Here is a 22,433-nt window from a genome sequence, read left to right as displayed (position 1 = left end):
ATAAAAACGATAGAGCGTGAGTGTGTATGTGTGTGAGTGAGTGTGTGTGTCAGAGTAAAGAACTACGTATTACGGTTCCTGACAATGAGTGTTCATAATTAATTTACTCAAATATTTCGATTGAAAAAAATAACTTAGTATTCTTTTTAAAAAAAACAATGTATATTCGAAAACGTTAAAATTTTAAGTGCAATTATTTGAACCTTGGAGCCTTATAGGAGATGAACACTGAAATTGAATATGGTAAGTTTTATTTATTTTCACACATTCTTTGTATCATAACTTTAAATGGAATGTAAAGTATCGTTTTATGAAAGAGTCAGCTTGGAAATAATGCTTGAGAGTGACTGAAATGACGCAAAAGTAGGTTAACTAAATGTAACTAAATCACTCTTTTTAAGTCTACTGGTACTCCGTTGTGACGTCCCTGGATAAATTTGTATGGGACATGGTTTTCATTTCAGTCGATAGAAATACGCAGAAAATAGACACTCACAACAACACATACACAAACATCTCCATGCCAATACTGCCGCTGATGATTATAATGACGATGATGATAATAATAATAATGATGATGATTAAAAGATGGAGGAACGTTTGCAACTGATTTATGATATTGCTCTGAGTTTGCTTTCCCTGAGTTAAAGAAGTCACGTGAACATTACAATCACCGTAATACATGCTTATTTGTGCTTGTACATCCATGATACTGTTTATGTCAAACACGTTACACTACTGAGTGTTTATTATTTTTTGTCGTTATTTGCCTCCCTACCATTGTTGCGTACAGTGACTAGTGAGGTTGACATCCCATTGCTATTCGCTTTTGTAAATTTCTATTTACGTCAATGGGAACGCCTCAAATTTTTCCTTTATGCTAATATATCACGACAATATACCATGAATATTAAGTAATTTTATATGCTAACGCCTATAAGTATTCAATGAGCTATGTGTGTGCATTCTGTGTGGCCCTGTGCTCACACAAACACCTTCACAATGATTCTGCTACAACTGGTACGAGGCGTGTGCTTATGGATGTTAGTATCTGCGTTTCTGACCAAAATATGCGTTGTTTCCTGCTCGCATATGAGGTGAGCTTCAAACAATGAGACATTTTATGATTAACCTGTCTTATACACTTTTTCTTATACACAATTTTCTGCATTTCGTAATGTACGACCGCTTGTAAAACGTGTATCTTTTCCGTTTCATAGCTATTGGCTGAGTGTGTTTTAAAATTTAGAATATTGAAGGATGGTATCTCTCTACTCGGTTAAAAACAATCGCAAGATTAAAACAAAAATAAAAAATATGCAATTGTCGTAAAGAAAAAACAACAGATAGAAATGCAATGTGTAATGCATGCGATCATCTGTTAAACTCTAAATTTAGCTCTATTTGTATTCGTATTTTGACGAGGTACCAGCCAGCTATAAAATATTTTATAGTATTATTTACAAACATATGGTGCCACAAATTGAAATGAATGATCATGTTACTTCCACTGTATTGATATTATATTATTTTGTTAATATTGTAAGACTCTAAGGAATTATGTGTGCCACCAAAAATCAGTCTTACGCTATCAGCAAAGTGTAAACCAGAAAAATGCTTTGCAGACGTCTTTGGACATGGACATATGTATGAATTACAAGAATATTCATGCAATTAACAATTCGAGAAAACCTTCGGAAATTATCTTAACTTGGCGTCCGCAAAATGATTGTATTCAACTTTTTAAAGTAAACTGTATGCATGAAACTTACTACAATTGAAAATTGATTTAAAAACTGCAAGATGACATGAATCAGTGCGAATCCATCGACAGGGAGTATCAACTCTACATGTGATGAAAAGAATGTCATCTTGTCGTTGGTATTCCTGACTTACATTTTGCATGTTGTACACAGCATTATAGAATATTCGACCATAGCGGTGCTATTGAAAACAAACGTCTGCGTTGTATTGCTTGTTTTACGAAAATAAGACAGTACTTTTTATTGAGATATTTGTCTCAAAAATACTAGACAGCAATCATTATGTCGATATCCCTTCATTATCATTTGTCAAAATACTAGGGATTTATCAAAAACTGTACAAACACACACAGTGTCAAAAGATACCGGTATGGTCAGACAAGAAAGCTCATCGACACAGATAAATCGTTTGTCTGATGAAAACTTTCAACTTCACTGTGTTGTGCTTAACTACTCTGCTCTCGTTCTGTGAGAGTCGACAGCTGTATTTCTTGCATTCAATAAAACTTCATTAGGTTTGTAGCTTTATAGACACCGGATGGAACTCAAATATGTTACGGTGTCGAATGAATATTAGAAAGAATGAAAACGCATTCGTAAATATCAACTAAAAGCATTCATGCAACGTGCTCAAGATTGATGTGAAAGGTGCAATGCATGATGATAATAAACACGCAAAGAAGTTTGTAATCAACTTTTGTACCATGTAACAAATATGATCGATTTTGAGCCGATTCTTCTTGATATGTAAGAGTTCGTCATGAATTCGGAGAGTATCTGAATTTTGGAATCTTCATCAGACAAATGATTATGATATGTAAACGACACCCATCAAAATCTAATCGGTGCTTGCAATTTCCAAATAAAATACTGTATATCAAATTTCGATTTGAATTCGATGAGCCCTTCTTGAGATATTACGCCATGCGACTACACAGACAAGCATCTTTAAGACAATAACTCCCTTGTGAACACAGAAACTAATTAATCCCTAATCGTATTTGAAAGTCTTAATCCAATACACATCTATACAAATAAATGTTTCAAAGGCATCATTATTGAAGACTCTGCAATTAAGCATTCTTTATTTCTTCGTCACGTGATATATTTAAAATTATGAATTCTGTAAAAATCATCCCTAACGTTTGTATGTTTATTCGTTTAAAGAAAGTGCTATCGAATCATGGTAAAATAAGAATGCAAAGTAAACAATAACTAATTACGGAAATATTGAAATGAAATCTTCCATTAGCAAAAGATGCTGCAGTTATATTCTTCATTCGATAGCACTAATAAAATCCATTAGGAAACTCGGTCAGTCGCGGTTTAATCAGGATTGCGCGTCAAGGAATCTGTGACTATGATTAAATACTATGCGAATAAATCAGAACGTTGATGCGTTGTCATGGTGAATTGAACCCGTAAACAGGTGTACATTAACCCCCTTCTATTCCATGATCTCATGCCGCTCGGGAAAATTATCCATTTTTACTATATACCTTTTAAAATCCCATACTATATTTTGAATTCTTGGATTGCGTGTCTCGCACCTTACTACACCTTGAAACTTCTGTAGTTTTCTCTACCTTCTTAGGACTGGTTACTATGGCAATGGTTCCCTACATGGTCACATAATCAGGTGCTCAACTATGACGTAATCATTGATATCTTCAATGCTCAGTTTCAGCTACAGCCTTTCCTTGTTTGTCAAGAAGAGTCGTGTTGTCGTTAGAGTAAAAGATAATGTTAACAATGTCTTTAAACGTCTTTGATAACGCGTGGCGTAGTCAGTTGTGCGATTTAAAACCAGATTTGCCTAAACTTCGGCTTCAGCAATGCACACCAAAAGACAACAGTAAAAAAACGAACAGACAAATACGTTTGACATAATATTCAAAGTTTTTGACAATGATGTATTGACAATAATAAATTCTGTTACAGCAAAAAACAGGATGGTTGGACAGTCTCATATACATTACGTTTACTTTTTTGTACGTGGCACACAAGTTTTGTAGATAACATTGTAGATAAAAAGAACCGACTCATTTGATAAAACTGCTTACACTAATTACTTTCAGCTGTAGCCAGCTGGCAGATTAGCGTGTAGTGTGTTATAACTGGGCAGTTTCTGTTTCACCCGTGGCCACTTTAGAGTTGACCGAGGTTACTTGATACAGACAAAAAATTCTGCTTGTCCAAAGGCAAAACTAGCTCTGTCTGGGGTTGTAAGCTTAAATAAGTTACGATTGGCACCCTGTGTACAATGTAACATTACCATGCACTGGTCCATGTACAAATCTTGTTTATTTCAACTTCCCCAGACAAGCTGTCTGCTTGGGACATACAATGTTGTCTACTTTGCCAGCTGGCTACAGCTGAAACTAATTAGTGTGAGCAGTTTTATTGCAGTTCACTGCAGTAGCTTAGTAATTTAGCAATTCCCTTGTGTGTTCTATCCAGACACTCAAATGATTCGGTTCTTCTTATCTACAATGTTATCTACAAAACTTGTGTGCCACTTACAAAAAAAGTAAACGTAATGTATATGATACTGTCCAAAGGCTATTGACAAAGGTTGAGACGACCCAAACTAGCCAAAATTAGCCAAACCACCATAAACCACCATAAACGACCCATATCATCAAGTAAACGACCTAAAATAAGCACAGGGATGAAATATGTCTCAGATTTCTGGAGAAACCGCCCCAAAAACGGCGAAAACCAGCCGGCATTTTCGATCATTGCAAATTCCTATACATGCCATCAACGAGTTAAGGGGTTCGGTTTGTTTCTTCAATAGAGGGCGCTGTGCAAGATTGTTACTGCTTTTACAACGTAAAGTGTAGCACAGGGAATTTCCCCGTTGTCGTGTTTAGTGGCTTACCAAGGAATGAGATCAAAGTTTTTAGTTTATTACATTTTTACAGCTCATTCACATTTTTTTTGATACCAACATTAATTTATTTGAATAAATTCTACAAACCAAATATTAAGATAACATGTGCCGTGGCCCTGGTTCCATACATGTACATACACATACCTGCATATATGTGCATGCATGCATGCATGCACATAAACATATATATGCGTGCATGCAGGTTACCATGGAAAGTTGAAGATCTAGCAAATAACAGATTAAGTGGGTGGTCGCTTTAAAAAACAGCGCCCTCACATGGCCATATTGATACAAGGGCATATTACAGGAAACATGCATGTCTACATACATACATACATACATACATACATACATACACACACACACACACACACACACACACACACACATACATACATACATACATACATACATATTGGCCGGTGAATGAGAGTCTGGAGACCACATGTTTTCGAAAATTCGTCAATTATGCCCCACTAGCACTGCACTGCACAAAGTTTGAAAAAGCGCCCCCCTTCGGTGAGCCCAGTTACGATGCTGAAGTTATTTTCGTTTTCAGTTGTGTCATCGAAATGAGCCCCACAACTTGGTAATTGATAGTACCAACAACATGGCTGCCCGCAATTCTGTCGACGGTTTCTCCAGAAGGTGGAGTTTTATTGTATCCCTGAATACCTAGAATGTTTGTTTTAGGTCGTTTACTTGATGATATGGGTCGTTTTTGGTGGTTTATGCTGGTTTGGCTAATTTTGGCTAGTTTGGGTCGTCTCAACCTTTGTCAATAGCCCTGTCCAACCATCCTGTTTTTTGCTGTATGTGTATTTTCTGAAACCAACATTTGTAATTTCGCTTTCAATGAATACAGTGGAATTCGATTGAGTGTCCGGTTTGCCTTGTAGAGCGCGACAAGTCTACATGTTGCTTATTATAAGAAAAGTAAACATTTGCAACAAATTGTATCTTTGGTGATGGATTACAGGGCGCAGCAAATTTCCCACACACTGTCTGGTCTACAATCAACACGGTCGTTTCTGCATGCCACTTACAATAAGCTTTACACTGCACTACATACACATCGCCGAAGTTTTCTTTTAAGTGTTTATTGTAATTTGGGAACTTTATGAAGAAACACGTAAATTCTTTTCAAAATAAACTTTTCTCCTCTCGATGTCAGTAATCACAACAACGGTCCCTTTAGCATAGTCTGTAGCAGGTCCAGCACAGATTACTCTATCATAAGTATTACACAATAATATATCAACCAGAAAATTCTTAACACTCCTGCACGAAACTTTTTTCCTGCTTTCTCTTTTGTCTCAGTTAAATGAAACTTTCTTACTGGACACTTCTCTCGAATACATGACACAGCTACAAAATAGACTAGTAGAAAAGTGTCGATTTACACATGCAAGTGCAATTCTCAACCTGCACTGTAAGCTTACATTTTGTGCCATTAAATAACACATCCAGTGTTTCTAAAATAATTCACGGTATTTTGGCACGTAATTTCCCGGACGGCATCATACACGGCAACGATTAGGTTAGCATGGAGGAGACGGCAATATCTCTCTGCCTTCAAAATTTTCTTCACCTTGCTGAAGCAGTGTTCAACTGAACGCGCCCAGAGTCAGTCCGGTTGATGTTGAAGACTTTCTTCGAAATATAGATCCGACACTCAAAAAATATGTCAGTGAGTTTCGTCAGAGTTGTATTTCCCAAATCAAAGTAGATGTAAATACCTAAAAGAAACCTTGATGATGAGTAGTGCAGTGTCAAGCTTGTTGTGAGTGGCATGCTGAACGATTGTCGTGATTGTAGACCAGACAGTGTCTGGGAAACGCGCTGTAATCTGACACCAAAGACTCAATTTGTTGCAAATGTTTACTTTTCTAATGATATGCAACATGTAGACTCGTCGAGCTCTGCAAGGCAAACCGGACACTCGATCGAATTCCACTGAAATCACCTGAAATTTATCATCTTAATGTCCACAGGATATTATTTGTAGCTAATGCATGATGGTTTGTTTATTGAGCGTCTGTGACGGGAATCCGCCATTAATTACAGGGTATAGTATTCCACAAACATCACCCCCTTAATTTTATAGTCTTCGATTTAATTATCACCGTGACCTTGATTGCTTAATATATTCAGGTTTTCAACTCAAGGCGTTGCCGGCCAACAGATGTTTAACAGTTATTACCGGTAGTGGTCTGGTGTCATCAAGTAAACGTGCTGTTCAACTTCATTTTGCGCAAACTTTAATTTTTGAGGTCACAATAATAGCTGTCTGTAAACTTCTTTGCACTACTTAAATTGAAAATTTCCCCTCCCGCCTATTAGATTTTCCTCCTCAGCAGAAATCTCTTTGCTTTCCCTGTGCACACTAAAGAACTCCCAACTGGCGCATGCTTTTTGAACTCTCAATCGACAAACATCCCTAAAACAACCGAATCAAACTTATCTGCCGCCTATATTCAGTCTTTTATAGATTGTCTGCTGAGTAAAAAAACAAATTCCCGCTCGATATTTGGAAAAGTTGCCAGCTCGCCAGTCAGCTGAGAAATCGCATAAGAATAGCTTTTTGTAAGAACAGCTTTTCAGCTGCCCTTGCTACTCTTTACTACAGTCAACAACTACTGTCATTCCATCGCGAGTTCATGGTTGATGGTTGGTTCATGGTATCTTGTTTTGAATGGAGTCTATAATAACCACATGCTATCATTCCGCAACACAAAATACAGAAACAGCACCGAACTGAGCAAGCACATTTGGTCACTTAAAGATGCAAAGACAGAATACAGGATTGACTGGAAAATAATAAAGCAATGCAATCCATACTCCAACGTCACAAAAAAATGCAATCTGTGCCTCCACGAGAAATTCATACTCCTCAGATATCCAGAAATGTGCTCCCTCAACAATAGAAACGAATTAGTATCGACCTGCAGACACAGGAGAAAATTTCTCTTGTGCAGTCACTAATTATTCATCCTTTTGCAACAAACAGGTGCCAACAAAAACAAAACAAAAGAAATCGTTTCCCGCCTAAAGTCTCAGTCGATCACAGCCACCCGATGAGTGTAGGCGGCTCTGCAGCCTATACGAAACAAATTTGTAGTGGAAATGTAATATCTTAGATTATCCTGATCAACTCAGTTGTGTATTTAGCTCTACTCTAGTATTGAGCACTCTACTCCAGCTGATCTTGAACTAAACAAGTATATATATATATATATATATATATATATATATATATATATATATATAATATATATATATATGAAACATACAATCTCAGCAAATTGCCGTGAATTGTTGATAACCGTTTCCATGGTCACCGCGATCGAACACCAAATGTTGATCATCAAATCTTCTTTGAGCGCACACAGTGGTTCTCTGTCTAATTTGATTTCACGATTATTTCATTGTTTGTTGACACATTTTAAAGTCACCATTGGCACTGTCTACTTTACATTGTATAATTAAAACAGATATATTCAGGGAAACGCCCGCTTGACACTGATACACCGTGATAGTCGCTCAAGTAATACGGCCAAAAACAGACGAAAATAACATAATTTGAAACATTGGTGAAGAAGACCAGCAAAATACTCTCAGATAATATTTATAGTCTGGATACCACTAAAGAGAAAATGCCGCATAATGCTGGTAGTTGCCTAAATACACTGACAAACCAAGATCTATGAATATGCTGCTTAATTTTCACATAATCTCAGTAAGAGGAGCCAAAATAATCTCTCCAAGACAAGACTGAATACATGAAACATGAAATGGTTGCATACTCTCTACTTAGAAGGCAAACGACAAAACTTGACATGACATGAATTGCAGAAGTAAATTTTAAGACAAATCCAGATGATTGTTTGCACGAAAATCCTTGAGTTGCGACCTTGAAACCGTACAAGGATATCGCAAAATTAAAATGCCTCTAAAACAGCTCGCGAGATACAAAATATGCATGTAGATTTACTTTCAATGGGCTAATTTATTGAATTTGTTTCATGTGAATTTGTTTTATTTTTTATTGTTTTGTTTGTTGCGCCAGTATTTGCCCCACAGTTTGACGTACAATTTAGTGCATCGAGTGAGCCCCTAATGCGGTTGTGGAAGTTTAAATATTATATCCTCAGAGAGTAAATGACGCGACACGGTTTACTTAGCAGTGACTTCATTCTGTTGTGTCTGATCGTTACGCTCCGTATCCTACGCACCGTAAAGCATACATTGACATTAACTTGAAGATCTACGATTATTGGCACGAGCAATCTTCTTGACTGCGATGGTAATGAAGATTTATATTAATAGATGTATAATAAAACAATCGCAATCATACCAATCCATAATCCAATGACAGCAGGTTAGAACTAACTCTAACTCTCTGAGGAGGAAGATAAAACCTAACTGCAAATCACAGATTCAGATACCGTAATAGCTTAAATTTCCCAGGACTTACTTGCATAACAGTCATGTTATAAGACAGTTGACTGACTTCAAATTCTTTCGGTTGAAAGAACAATAGCGTGATAGGAAAAGTAATCGTCATTTACACTTTACGTTCCATACAGAATACGAAACGGTAAGTGCAGACTATGTTTCAACCTCTACAGTTCCGAAAACGCTCAACAAACTAAGTTTCATTTCACTTCATAAGTTCAACCACACGCAAACAAGTTATATAATGACAATGTTTCAGAAAGAGAGAAATAACGATTCAATTATTGAAAGTAACTACCCTGACGTCACATAAACTGCGACAATGAACGGAACGCCAGATGTCTAAATTAGACTTGTCAACATCCGCAATGGTTAAATTTGTCAGGTTTTGTCACGGCACTCAAAGTTTAAATTGTAGCTGGGCAAACAGCTTTTTTATCGTAAATTTCTATTTGAATCTCACTGATGTAGATTTTCAAAGTTTGTGACTGGTCGCCACTGACAATCTAACTTTCTTTCTGATTTTTGCTGAAATTGCACATTGCATTTAATTATCACGCAACGTGCCTCAATGGAGATTTATAAAAATAGTAACCTTACATTGAGGAAGATAATATCAGTGAATATCAATTTATTCCTTTGTAAGGTCAAAAATCGTGAATTCAATGAATCTGATTAAATTACTCAACCATGTGAACTGTTGTCTGATATAAAATCATGATACAAGGACCTAACTGAACAAGTGCAGAAAAGGTAATTTGTAGGATATTCAATGGATAAAAGTCAATTCTCTATCTTATCACCAATCCTTAAAAATTGAAAAACGTCTTTCAATTCAATGTTTTTGATTGCACCTCCATAAGATTTTACATTCACTTCGAGGGAACGAGAGTCATAAATGAACTCATAAACGTTGATGCCACTTCAAAATACGCAATTGACCATACAGTTTTCTTAAATATCATGTATCACTGTCGGCATGTTCAACAAACACTTACTGCAATAGTGAAACTCATGCACAGGAACGGCAAAAGCGTAGTTGTATAACTCAAACCATATGTGAGACTTGCAGACCTAGCTTTGCAGCCAAGGTAGTTTCGACATGCCCGATGAATAAAAATCTCAATACGCCTTGGGCTTAAGGTAGACTGTGCCTGGGGAGGGGGGGGCAGATATTCGGACTCTCACTGATGTGTCTCATTTTAGCTCTTGGAGAAAGTAAAATTTTCGCCATCTTACTTTTTGGAATTTAAAATTCAATTTTTCTTATAGAGTGAAGACAGGGGTTGCATCCATTTTGAATTTCGGATATTTGCATTTACCCTTTAAAAACCAAACCTAAAAAAAGGGGTTTTTTTGGCATTTGGTGAAATGTAGTTTATTTTCAATTAATTGCAGTGTTCTCATTTTTCTTTTGACGGGTTTGTCCCGATACCATGTAGATCAAATCACAGAGTGCTAAGACTGACTGACAACAACGAAAATGGATATAATGTCACCGGAAGTGACGAGGGAGGCACTACTTTGAGTAAGGGTATTGTCGTAGATGGTGATGACCAGCAAGAGTCTGACGAAGGTTTGACTAAAATGTTGGATGATTTGCAGAATGGGTATGACTCACGAATAAGACCCCATGCTACAGGTTAGTAGTGACAAGGAAATGCCGATAAAATACTGGACACTGTTGTTGCATGAGAAAGGTTGTACGTTAGGCGGCAGCTCTAGACTACATATTTATTACATGTAATTCCAGTCACGTTGAAGTCTGGCAGTTAACGTGAAAACATCGCATTATGTCTAATCTTGCGATGTGACAGACATAGCATAACAACATTGATTATCCTGTACATCGATCCGGCATACCAACATCAGTAAAAAATTCCATACAATATTTTACGATCAAAAAACATCTTGAATGATTTAAATGACAGAGCAAAGGCAATCAACAGTTTTTTTTCTTTCTAGATCATTTTGTTTTTGCTGAACAAATCTGAACTTTTTTCATTCATTATCCCTTCAAAGGAGAACGAGAATATTATTAGGACGAAAGTAAATGCTCAGTTTTTCATCTCGCTAGCTGTTGATTCTGCAGGATTTAATTCCTCTTCTGCAAAATGTAATATCGAATTATAATGAACCATCTTTCTTTCTCTACTGAAATTTCAGGACCGCCAGTGGTGGTACTCACTAACATTCATGTCCTCAGTGGTTTCAGTACAGTAGCTGCGACGATGGTAATTAATTTACCCATAGCATTTATTTCATTTACAAATGAGTGACAGTGGTTTATATCCTTTTACCATCAGTATAACTATTCAGTGTTTCAGTGTAGTAAAGTCAAACCTGTAGCTGTAGGTTTTAAAATATTTGTAATGAACAGTAACTTAAAATCTGAATGGTCTGTAATACATAATTTGTATCCATTATGTATTCCAGGATTTTAATTTGATGGTATTTATTAGACAACAATGGAACGATCCCAGATTGAAGTTCAATGGAGATTCAAATTACAGTTTGAGCGTGAGTCCACAATTAGTGGAAAAATTATGGGTACCGGACATGTTTTTTGCTAATGAGAAGGACGGGAAATTACACCAATTAACTGTCAAGAATGAAGCTCTGCGGATTTATCCAAACGGAGACATATTGTTAAGCATGAGGTTAGTATTACATCATGAGAAAAACTCTTAGAAGTTATCGCTAATTTGTTAATTATTAAGATTATCTTCAATGGTTCACTTTAAATTACGTCCAGTCTTTGTCTCTAAATATTGGACTGTATATACTTGCAGTATCAATATTTTCTACGGTATCACTTTATGAATAATTGAATGATGATTCATATTGTCTTCAGTGTCCAATACATTAGACTCAAGTCTGCTTTCTTTAATCATTCTCTCGAATTCTGAACCAACATTTCTTTGTCTTAGGGTGAGTCTTACTCTAGCCTGTAACATGAATCTGCGTTACTATCCAATGGATGTACAACTTTGTCATCTGTCAATGGAAAGTTGTAAGTAATGTAGCAATATTATAAAGTAAACTTTCAGAGTTACTTTGAGTTATCATTCAGTGTCGTTGTTGAGATTTCTGCAAGGTCATTCAACTTCACGATATTCTTATTAATTTAGAATACACATACATCACAAACAATGTCACTCAGTACAATAGAATGTAATGTAAGTAGTTAGAGATAAATTTGAAGATTCAGATTCACATCTGTGTAGAAATGCCCCTTAGGTACAATCTGTATTTTCTGTATGGCCAAATTTTGAACAGGATGTTATCAACCGGGTACTATCATTCTTGCTCTGTTCGATAGTGGTAAAGATTCTCTTAATGAATATATTTCTCACATTTTTCAATGATCATTAAGTGAGCTAATTGTCATACCAAAGTTACTTTTGAACAAAAATTCTTCTGCTTTGGAGAGATAGCAATGTGAAATGTTGACGCAATTTAAGTCATATCGATTAAAATCTTTGAAAGTAATCGTTTAACCATTGAAGATTCAGCATTACCTACTATTTCTACAAACAAACGCTCTATCTATATCCGACCTTATTTGATTTCGCCATATCCTAAACATACCTGCAGCATTTGATTTGTTATAAAGCGTTTTAAATAAATTCACATGTTAATTCCCAAAAAGCGACTTCATATCTAAGTTCAATCATATTTTCCCTCGTAGATGGCTACCGTACGCATGACCTTCAATTTCGATGGACAGACGAAAATGCCGTCGATATCGACGATGAAATAGAGATCGCCGAATTCAGAGATCCTCTTGTCAAAACTATCGAATATAACAAGACTTACACAACCGGTGAGTGTTCGCATTAGAAACTGTAAAATGCTGACACGATACACACATAAACTTATGTTGATTATATTTTGCATTTGCAAACTCGCTGGCATGTGACAGTTTCTCCATAAGCGACTATCTCACTATCAAGAACATGTCTCCCACTTATCACCAATCTTTCCATGTGCTTTCTAGCATTCCTGGCAGACTCCAATTACTAGCTCCTTCTAAGACTGAGGTTACTGTGCCTTTGATTGATCGATTAATATATTAGACTTTGTGATTATATGTTATACACACTTTTTATATGATGAGGGATTCATTCTGAACTGTGTTCTGCTTCTATGGTACATGCGGGTACAAAGTATTTACAAAGTGCATATATCTTTTATTATACTTCAGGCAATTTCAGCTCATTGCGGCTCTACTTCATGTTATATCGTATCTACGATTTCCACCTTGTTCAATCGTACTTTCCAACTTTTGTCATGGTGATAATTTCCTGGTTATCTTTCTGGTTGAATCCTGAAAGTGTACCAGCTAGGTTATCGTTAGGTATCACAACTCTCCTCACCATAACTTCCCAAGCTTCTGGTGTTCGGATCGGCTTACCTAAAGTCTCGTACATAAAGGTAAGACATTCGACTGGGTGTAAATGGTAGACATAACTCTGGGTCACAAAAACATTTTGATGGTATTTAAAATAACTGACTGCATGAAATATCCTTTGTGTATTGCATGGCCTATTACTGTGTTGCTTGTCGTGTAAATTTTAAGTTTGTTTTCATTATGTAAGACTAGCAATCAACGAAACATTACCACATAAAACGTGCGCGCATTAATTGCTCTGCATAACTTTTCGACGAAACACTTTACTTTTTTTGTGAAATGTTTGCCAGCGCGACACCGCACTTAAAATAAGAAACGTGTAGGGACTAATGTATCTCTGATACGATTATGACACCTTGTCATACTCTGGTCTACAATCGGGTGAGATTGATATTAACAACCGAAAGCGAAATGGACCTTCCAATGTGACATGCACGCTCAATGTCCTTGTTAGAGAAAAATTCACCACCATGATCAGAGTGAAACATTGCGTTTCCATACCATTGGATGAAATAAACTTTTCTACAACCACTTTTGTCTACCCCAATATATACTTGCAAAAACATTTATTGTGTCTGTGCTACCTTTGTTTGGTTTACACCATTCTCGCTTAATAGACATAATAGGGTCATCTTCCGGGGGCCAAACTGACCGCTTTTTTGAATGGAACTGTGTTTTTATGAAGTCATCCTTGTCGAGTCTGATACTGGGACAATGATGCATGGATTACTCTCTCGATAACTGCGTAACCTACTATTACAGATCAGGACTGAAATTCTCTTGTCAAAATTTTGTGATGTTACAGGCACATTCTCGGCGTTGCGTGCGTATTTCAAATTACGTCGAATCCATGAACATCAACTTCTTCAAACTTACCTGCCGATAACAAGTTTTGTGATCATTTCTTGGTTGTCATTTTGGATAACACCAGAAGCTGTGCCTGCTAGAGTTAGCCTGTGTATTACAACTGTCCTGACGGTCACTGCACAGAGCACTGGTATCAGAAGTGATTTGCCGCGTGTTGCTTATATCAAGGTACATCATCATGGACTATTCGCCACGCAAAGAAACATCAAAAAGCTTTCAAAAGTCATGATTTGTCAAATCGTAATTGATAAGCAATTAACATTTTGCAACACGAAAGTGATTGCTTGTCAGTGCTGAATTCGAATACATTATACGTTCAAATATTGATATGATTCTGTAAGAGGTTTTACTGAATCGATCTCACAAAATACGAGGCCTATCTAAAATGTAAAAATAAAATATCCAAAACACTAAACTGAACCTAAAACTGTTCTTGTGTAATGAACACATGCAGGATATATTAATCTTGTTTCAAGTATAGTTTTTGCTTTCATCTTTTACATATATCATGTAGAACTGCTATAAAAAGGGAATAAAATCGCCCCAAAATGCAAATATCTTCAAACAGTGGTTGGATGGTTGCTTTATGTCAGTCATCCTTCAGTGTTTTTGACAATTCCCAGAAGTTCTGAAAGCAAAATGTTCAAGGGAATGCTGTTAGAACTTTATGATATACAACAATATGTCGAGAAAATCGAATTATGAACAGGTCAAGTAATTCGAGTAGGTTGCGAGAAGTAAATCATCAAAATGATGAACTTAATTTCAGAGAATTATAAATAAACTGCATACAAAATTAGAGTGTTTTTGATGATCTTTTTTGTTTGCCATTCATGGTTCAGTCAAATAATTATATCTATATAGAATATATACCAATGTTATATCAATTTTTATGACGGAATAATTAACACTACAGGTTATTAGTACTCTTAGGAAGGGATGTTTTGAGGCGGTTAGGAATTTACGATTTGTGGTGTTTTTCCCCATAAAATTTAAATCAAACCAGGAAAAAAGTAGCAAAGCAGCCCATTTGAAAGCTCCCTGGTCGGGTTTTACGATTTGGACAAAGATGCAGTAACTTTCAATGTAGTCTTATGAAAATTGTTTCGGATAATTTTTTTATTGTTGGTTTTTTAGCCTTGCATTTCTCGTTTAACTTTAACAATAAGATAATTCATTGACATGTATGGCTTACGTTTCGACTACGTTTCTCAACATTGTTCCATTTTTTATTGTTATTTATTATTGTTGTTGCTTTTGTCGCCATTGCTTTTATACGCTTCTACTTAATTTACATGCCGCTTTGATGTTGAGCCTTTGATACTTGTATATGGGCGATGAACTGCAATATTCGAGAAACAGTTATTTTCTAGATCCTTTTTGTTGAGATATTGTTGAGCAATGATCTGGTGAATATTTCAGCCCTATCACCAAAAACAAAATTCCTACTTTAAAAAGTTACGTTAGTTCAGAGTTCTTGACATGTCAAACATATTTGCATTTAAATCATGATTGCCACAACCGAGAAATGCAAAAACAATTATATCAAGTCATCCGAAAGTGTTTGTATCTCATAGGCTAACATTAACTAGATCATTGACACACATTTACGGATGACTACCCATTGGTATCCCTTTCATTTACCAGGCCATTGACATATGGATGACTACATGTTTGGTCTTTGTCTTTGCTGCTTTGACGGAGTATGCCTTGATTAATTACCTGATAACGGAGAAGAGACGCTATGATGACAAAACCAAAGCCATTGCGATGAAGGTATCCCCACATACGTTCCCTCTCTATTTACAAATGTAAATGTCATGATCTGTTATGATATGTTTACAAAAAACCTTTTGGTATAGTTTGTAACATAATATCCATCAAGTCATTATATGTTCCACAAAATGTGATATTGTTCCAGTTCATATTCAGGAAATGGCAAAAGCGAATTGAATTAACATATTTCGTTGTTTTATGACATTTTTTCTTTTGCATGTTGTTACCATAATGTTTTACTGCTTCGAACATTGGCGCATCCTTCTTCAATCCGACTAAAATTTTAGTTAGGAGTGGGTTTGGAGCATTGAAGCTGGTCCTTCTTGAAAACAGTGTATAAGTTCACTTAAAAGGTAGAGCGATGAATTGATAATTTGCATACTGTCTCATGATTGCCATTTTGTATGCTCTGAAGCTAGTGCCATTTATCTGGCCAGAGTTGGATAAACTCAAGTTGGCTAAGACTGATAAATCCAAAATGTCCACAAATACAAATGAATCAATTTAAGAATTCGCCCTAAGCATATGGTTCTACAAACTGCTGACAGCAGGTAAAGTGTCGAACATCTGCGAGTAGAAAGGTGCAGTACATGTTTATTTTTTCTGTGCGTATATCCGTAATTAATATGCGGCTATATGATAATACGGGGGTCCTTGAAAAATTTTGATCGATGGATGTAGATGGGGACATGAAATTTTTTTAGGGTATTGAGGGGTGCCTGAAATAATATGTTTTCAATCGCGATTCCCCGTCCCCTCACCATTATTTGTGAACGCAACCTAATTGATGTAGCTACATTAGATATCTTGTGCAGTTATCCAGCCATTCAATTTATCTAGCTACATTAGATGCCTTATGTATCCAGCCATTCAATTTATCTAGCTACATTAGATGCCCTATGTATCCAGCCATTCAATTTATCTAGCTACATTAGATGCCCTATGTATCCAGCCATTCAATTTATCTAGCTACATTAGATGCCCTATGTATCCAGCCATTCAATTTATCTAGCTACATTTGATGCCCTATGTATCTAGCCATTCAATTTATCTAGCTACATTAGATGCCCTATGTATCCAGCCATTCAATTTATCTAGCTACATTAGATGCCCTATGTATCCAGCCATTCAATTTATCTAGCTACATTAGATGCCCTATGTATCCAGCCATTCAATTTATCTAGCTACATTTGATGCCCTATGTATCTAGCCATTCAATTTATCTAGCTACATTAGATGCCCTATGTATCCAGCCATTCAATTTATCTAGCTACATTAGATGCCCTATGTATCCAGCCATTCAATTTATCTAGCTACATTAGATGCCCTATGTATCCAGCCATTCAATTTATCTAGCTACATTAGATGCCCTATGTATCCAGTCATTCAATTTATCTAGCTACATTTGATGCCTATGTATCTAGCCATTCAATTTATCTAGCTACATTAGATGCCCTATGTATCCAGCCATTCAATTTATCTAGCTACATTAGATGCCCTATGTATCCAGCCATTCAATTTATCTAACTACAGTACACGAGATGTCCTGAGTATCTAGCTACATTAGGCGCGCTGTGTATCCAGTGATTGCATTTCTTAAGGTGAAGTACGACGAATTACGTCAAAATTAAGTTGTGGTGTCATTTTCTTGAAACTTGCACAAATATTCTTGGAAGTTGTGCAAGTGCAAAAATAAAATAAAAAATGGGGGTCACCACGCTCGTTTCCATGGAAACGGACGTTAAAATGGCGTCGTTAGAAATAAATAAAAATGATATAATTCACTTAAACTAAAGAAAGCAATTATAAAAAGCTTAGCAAATGAGTTAATTTTAATAAATACCAAGAGTTAAGATGCATATCTATCGAATGTATAGTTTTCATGATGTTTGTAAAGAAATTTTTACATAAGTATCGATTACAAAATGACGATATCGAAATTATATCACTACATAATTTTCGAACTTTCTTCCTGTCGCTTTGAATGGTGTCATTTTGACCAAACTTGGCGAATAAAATCCTGACATAATACCATTTAGTTTACACTTTTAATAAAAGGGTGTCACCACGCTACTTTTTACAATATCTCCAGGTGAATGGGTAATATGCGCCATGTAAATGGGAGAGAAATGTTAATTTTTCGCTCATATTGAATAAAAACCAGCTTCCTAGGGGGTCAAAATATGACAAGGTTATAGTTCACATGTATTTCTAAGAGACTGGGTCAAAAAATTAGGTAAAAGCGCAATTTCAACAATGACAGGTGATATAAATACACGCACTACAAAGTAGCCCATTTGCGACAGGCTGGAGTTAAATCTGCGCAGAAACGTTCTAAAGCGTGTGCGCGTCCGAATTCGTCGCCCTTTACCTTAAATGCAACGTACATGTAAGAGGGACGTTTTCGTGTTTATTGCCAATACATATGTTCCCGATTCTCCTAAATTCTTCGGGAGATAAAGGGGATAGCACCGGCATGTCAAAGGTGAAGATTGTGTAAGTGAAGCTTGTTTTATTGTTCTACTGTTTATATGGATTGTCTTCAATATGATGAAATTCTACCGTTCAAATTTGATGCAAATATAACCCTTTTGTCAATTTATGTTTCTCAAGGGATCACGCTGTCGTTTGATTTTAGTTGGGACATACAGATATCGTTTGTGACATTTGACATCAAACATCAAGTAACCGCATTGTACTATTCTTCTGTTTCGTTTAACTAGAAAATTGCTGCTTTGAACGAAGAGGATGACATGAGTTTAGAGAAATTGGGAAACGACGATCGAATAGCAAAGTCCAACGATAACGATGATGGAGATTATTACATTGCAACATGGATGTCACATAAAATGGAACCTGCAAAAGTTGACAAAGTGTCAAGATGGCTCTTTCCTCTGATCTTCCTTCTGTTTAATGTTTTATATTGGCCAATTTGCCTCATTAGTTACTATAGCAACCTTTTCGATGACATAAAGGTCGGTGAAGCCATAAACTGATAGGTTTATACAAAACAAAATATAACAATATGTTCAAACTATATACGTGCTATCACAAACACTCCGTGGAGCCAGCTCACACAACCTATCGAATCAATCGAATCATGTCGATTGATACATCAGTTAACCATGCATGACCTTATTTTAATCCATTGTCTACGGCGAGAAATGAAACCTTTGCACGGCGACACAGAATTTACGACTTTGAATACTCACCAACATTTTATTCATCCTTTGTGAACTACTCCTTTCACACTATCCACCACTATGAATTGTTCTGTTCAAAACAAAGGTGGCCATATAGTCACATAAAACCGGAAAGAAATTTAAAAAACGATAAAAATACTTCATGACAAAAACGAACAATAGAAATGAAAATAGAATCAAAACGTATAGAGCAGCTCTATAGATCCTTGTATAGAGCAGCTCTATAGATCCGTGTATAGAGCAGCTCTATAGATCCTTGTATAGAGCAGCTCTATAGATCCCTGTAGATACAAATAGTGAGTCGGAAAAATATCGTTCAATAATGCCAATTTTATTTAATCTAGACAGCTACTTTTAAATTTCCAACTCATTTGATGCTTTGAGAAAGAGATACTTCATAACTGTTTTACGAACGCCGAAAGTGTCTTAGGTAAAACTAAACAACGTCAGAAAAGGAAGTGTTGGTGTGTCTGCTTATCACCATTAATTTTCATCGCTGCAAACCAAAAAAAGATATAAAAAGGCTCGAAACATTTGGGAGTTTTGAAAAGTAATTGGGCTTTAAGGCTTTTATCTCCTTTCAAAATAGATATTGACATAAACAATGAAAATTGTCTGTTGCAGAAAGAATATACTGTCGAGGTCCATTCCATCTATCCTCCCATGATAAAATTCATCGAAGAACGCAGATGAAATGCTACCAAGAGAGGGCGTGCGTAATATCACACAAAGGAACAGTCCTAGAGAACCATAGACATAATCAAAACAAAACATAACAATGATGAAAAAAATCAGAAGTTTGGGTTTCGCATCAACTTTGATTTTTGAATGAGAGTAATTTCAATATGAAAGAACGAAGGAGAAAGATTTTATTACTTTCCGGATCACAAACAGCGTTCAATGCAATTGTAATGTTGAAATTTTCCTATTCCTAATTCACAAACGTAGATGTTTGGAAATATTATAATCCATCTGTATATGAAAATGAACATTATATTACTATGCCGTGTCCGTTGCATTTTAATTGGTCGAGCTGAACCACGTGACAGACTACAAATACACAGTACTACTAGTAATAGTGCCCCGTTGTCTTTCGCGTATCTTCTCGTATTTGTATCAGTCGCCTGATTTTGCAGGTAAAGCGGAGTTTATTTTTTCTAAACATACTGACTTAAAGGTTCTTCACTGATGTTTGATAAAAAAATATAATTGTGTTTCTTCATTACTTAATCAGAAGTCAATTTGTGTCTTTACATATTTGAAAGTCACATATATAGAGGTATGTTTCAGATTCTACGCAAAATGGGAATGCCAATGTTCCATTTTAGTCAGCTCTGTGTTCTTTAAGGGATGAATCATTGTCATAAAACTAATATGATTCATACATATAAAATCAAAATGTTTCCACAATTCAAATTCTTCTTATTTTTCAGTCTTCAATCTTCCACCTTCAGCCTAGAAATCAGTTCAGGGTATTTATGGTCGCTCTCAATGGACAACTACGTGTATGTACTTTGTATTTAGTTCTTATGTGATAGCTTTTGTTTTATTTTTGATGACAGTTGTATTTTTGCTTTGCTTACAAATACAAGTGTGATTTGCCAGTTTTCTGTAAGTCTACACTTAAAAAATAAATGATTAAATATTCGGAGTTAGGATAGTTAACGGATCCCTGACAAAAAGTAAAAGAACTTGCCCCGCAAGCAGCTACAGGCATCACACCAACTCTATGGCTGCTGTGTTCAGTAGTGCAATGTGAGATTATGTAAACAAATATTCCCATACTGTTATGTGAACTTTTTACCGCAGTGAACAAAGGAACTTTGAACATAGCGCAATATATTGTGATTTAATAAAATCTTCTAGTTTAAAGAAAGTCCATGTGCAATCCTTCACGGGCAACAGCAATAGTATCGAGTTGACTGTGAATAGCGCCTTCTACGGTCTATTCCTTTTCTGTCATGTAAATCGTTACTTGCTACGTCATCATAAAAACATGAGCACATCCATACATGCCATATGGCTCCAACTTCCATAAGAAATAGATTTACCTGGTTTCTATTATTTACGATGAAATCAGAATTTTTAGGAGGCTTTCCATTATAGGAGAAATGTATTTCAAACTAACATCTTAAAAGTGAACATTTCATCATTTTTTTCTGTTCGAGCAGTAAAGAATAATAATTTCATTGATGTTGGTGGAAATTTCCCTTGGTGACGTTACTTCCCATGATCAACTGACATCGTAGTCACTGTGTGGTCATTCATCTTCAATCACATTCACAGTTTCATGTGCTTCAACGCTCTTACTCCATATTGGCTGCAATCCAAACATACACTGTATCTACTCATAACGTTTCAAGCCTGTTAAATCATAACTTTATGATATTTTAGTAGTTAATCATTAACGAACCTTTGTATTTATAGTTTAGAAATAGGGGGAGACAAATAACAAGAATAAATACTATTCTATATTATGCTTTCATCGTTTTTGAGTCTACCTTTAATCTTCGATATAGCTCCCTTTTATTCATAATTTTTCTGTTTTGAGATTGTAATGTCTATGTCGTGTTAACTCTTCGTTGCTTATCTGACACTTACATGAAGCTATAGAGAGAGAATCGACCTCTTCATTAAGTTGGGAAACATAAATATAACAAAGGAAGACATATTTTTTAAATTGAATTAATTCTAGCCAAAGTAGCACAATTTACCTCTCAGCGTCTGTTTAGGATGCATAAAGCGTATATTGAGGGAAAAGAAATAATAATAACATCGTGGACTGTCAAAAGATACATATTTTGTCTTTCAAAGCATATCGTGTTGTAAAAAAATCAGAGAATTATCCCTGGATTAATGCTCCATGAACATTGAAAAATTACACTAGGCTGAGATGCAATCCCCGAATCAACTTCATCGGTTCAAGGACAGTAATTTTCTGTAAACGTTTGCGTTCGGATCGAGAAATCGTCACCATCTAACACTCTCAGAATGAACTGTGCGGTTAAAACTGCGATAAATATTTTCCGAATTTAAGAGGCAATTTATCTCGAACG

General features: G+C 35.9%; 1 protein-coding gene across 1 annotated transcript; it reads left to right on the top strand.

Annotated features, from left to right (window-relative positions):
- The first annotated feature begins 931 nt into the window (after positions 1-931).
- LOC139147063 (glycine receptor subunit alphaZ1-like) lies at positions 932-21,856 on the top strand. Its single transcript, XM_070717916.1, has 9 exons — positions 932-1,097; positions 10,560-10,759; positions 11,284-11,351; positions 11,554-11,777; positions 12,048-12,130; positions 12,809-12,943; positions 14,337-14,566; positions 16,046-16,174; positions 18,898-21,856. The coding sequence occupies exons 1-9, from the start codon at positions 955-957 to the stop codon at positions 19,168-19,170; spliced, it is 1,485 nt and encodes a 494-aa protein (XP_070574017.1). The 5' UTR covers positions 932-954; the 3' UTR covers positions 19,171-21,856.
- The last annotated feature ends 577 nt before the right edge of the window (positions 21,857-22,433 follow it).

The sequence above is a fragment of the Ptychodera flava genome, chromosome 13 (assembly GCF_041260155.1).
Source record: "Ptychodera flava strain L36383 chromosome 13, AS_Pfla_20210202, whole genome shotgun sequence".
NCBI classification, from domain to species: domain Eukaryota; kingdom Metazoa; phylum Hemichordata; class Enteropneusta; family Ptychoderidae; genus Ptychodera; species Ptychodera flava.
The sequence above is the reverse complement of the archived record's forward strand: the minus strand, read 5'-3'. Positions and strand labels throughout refer to the sequence as shown.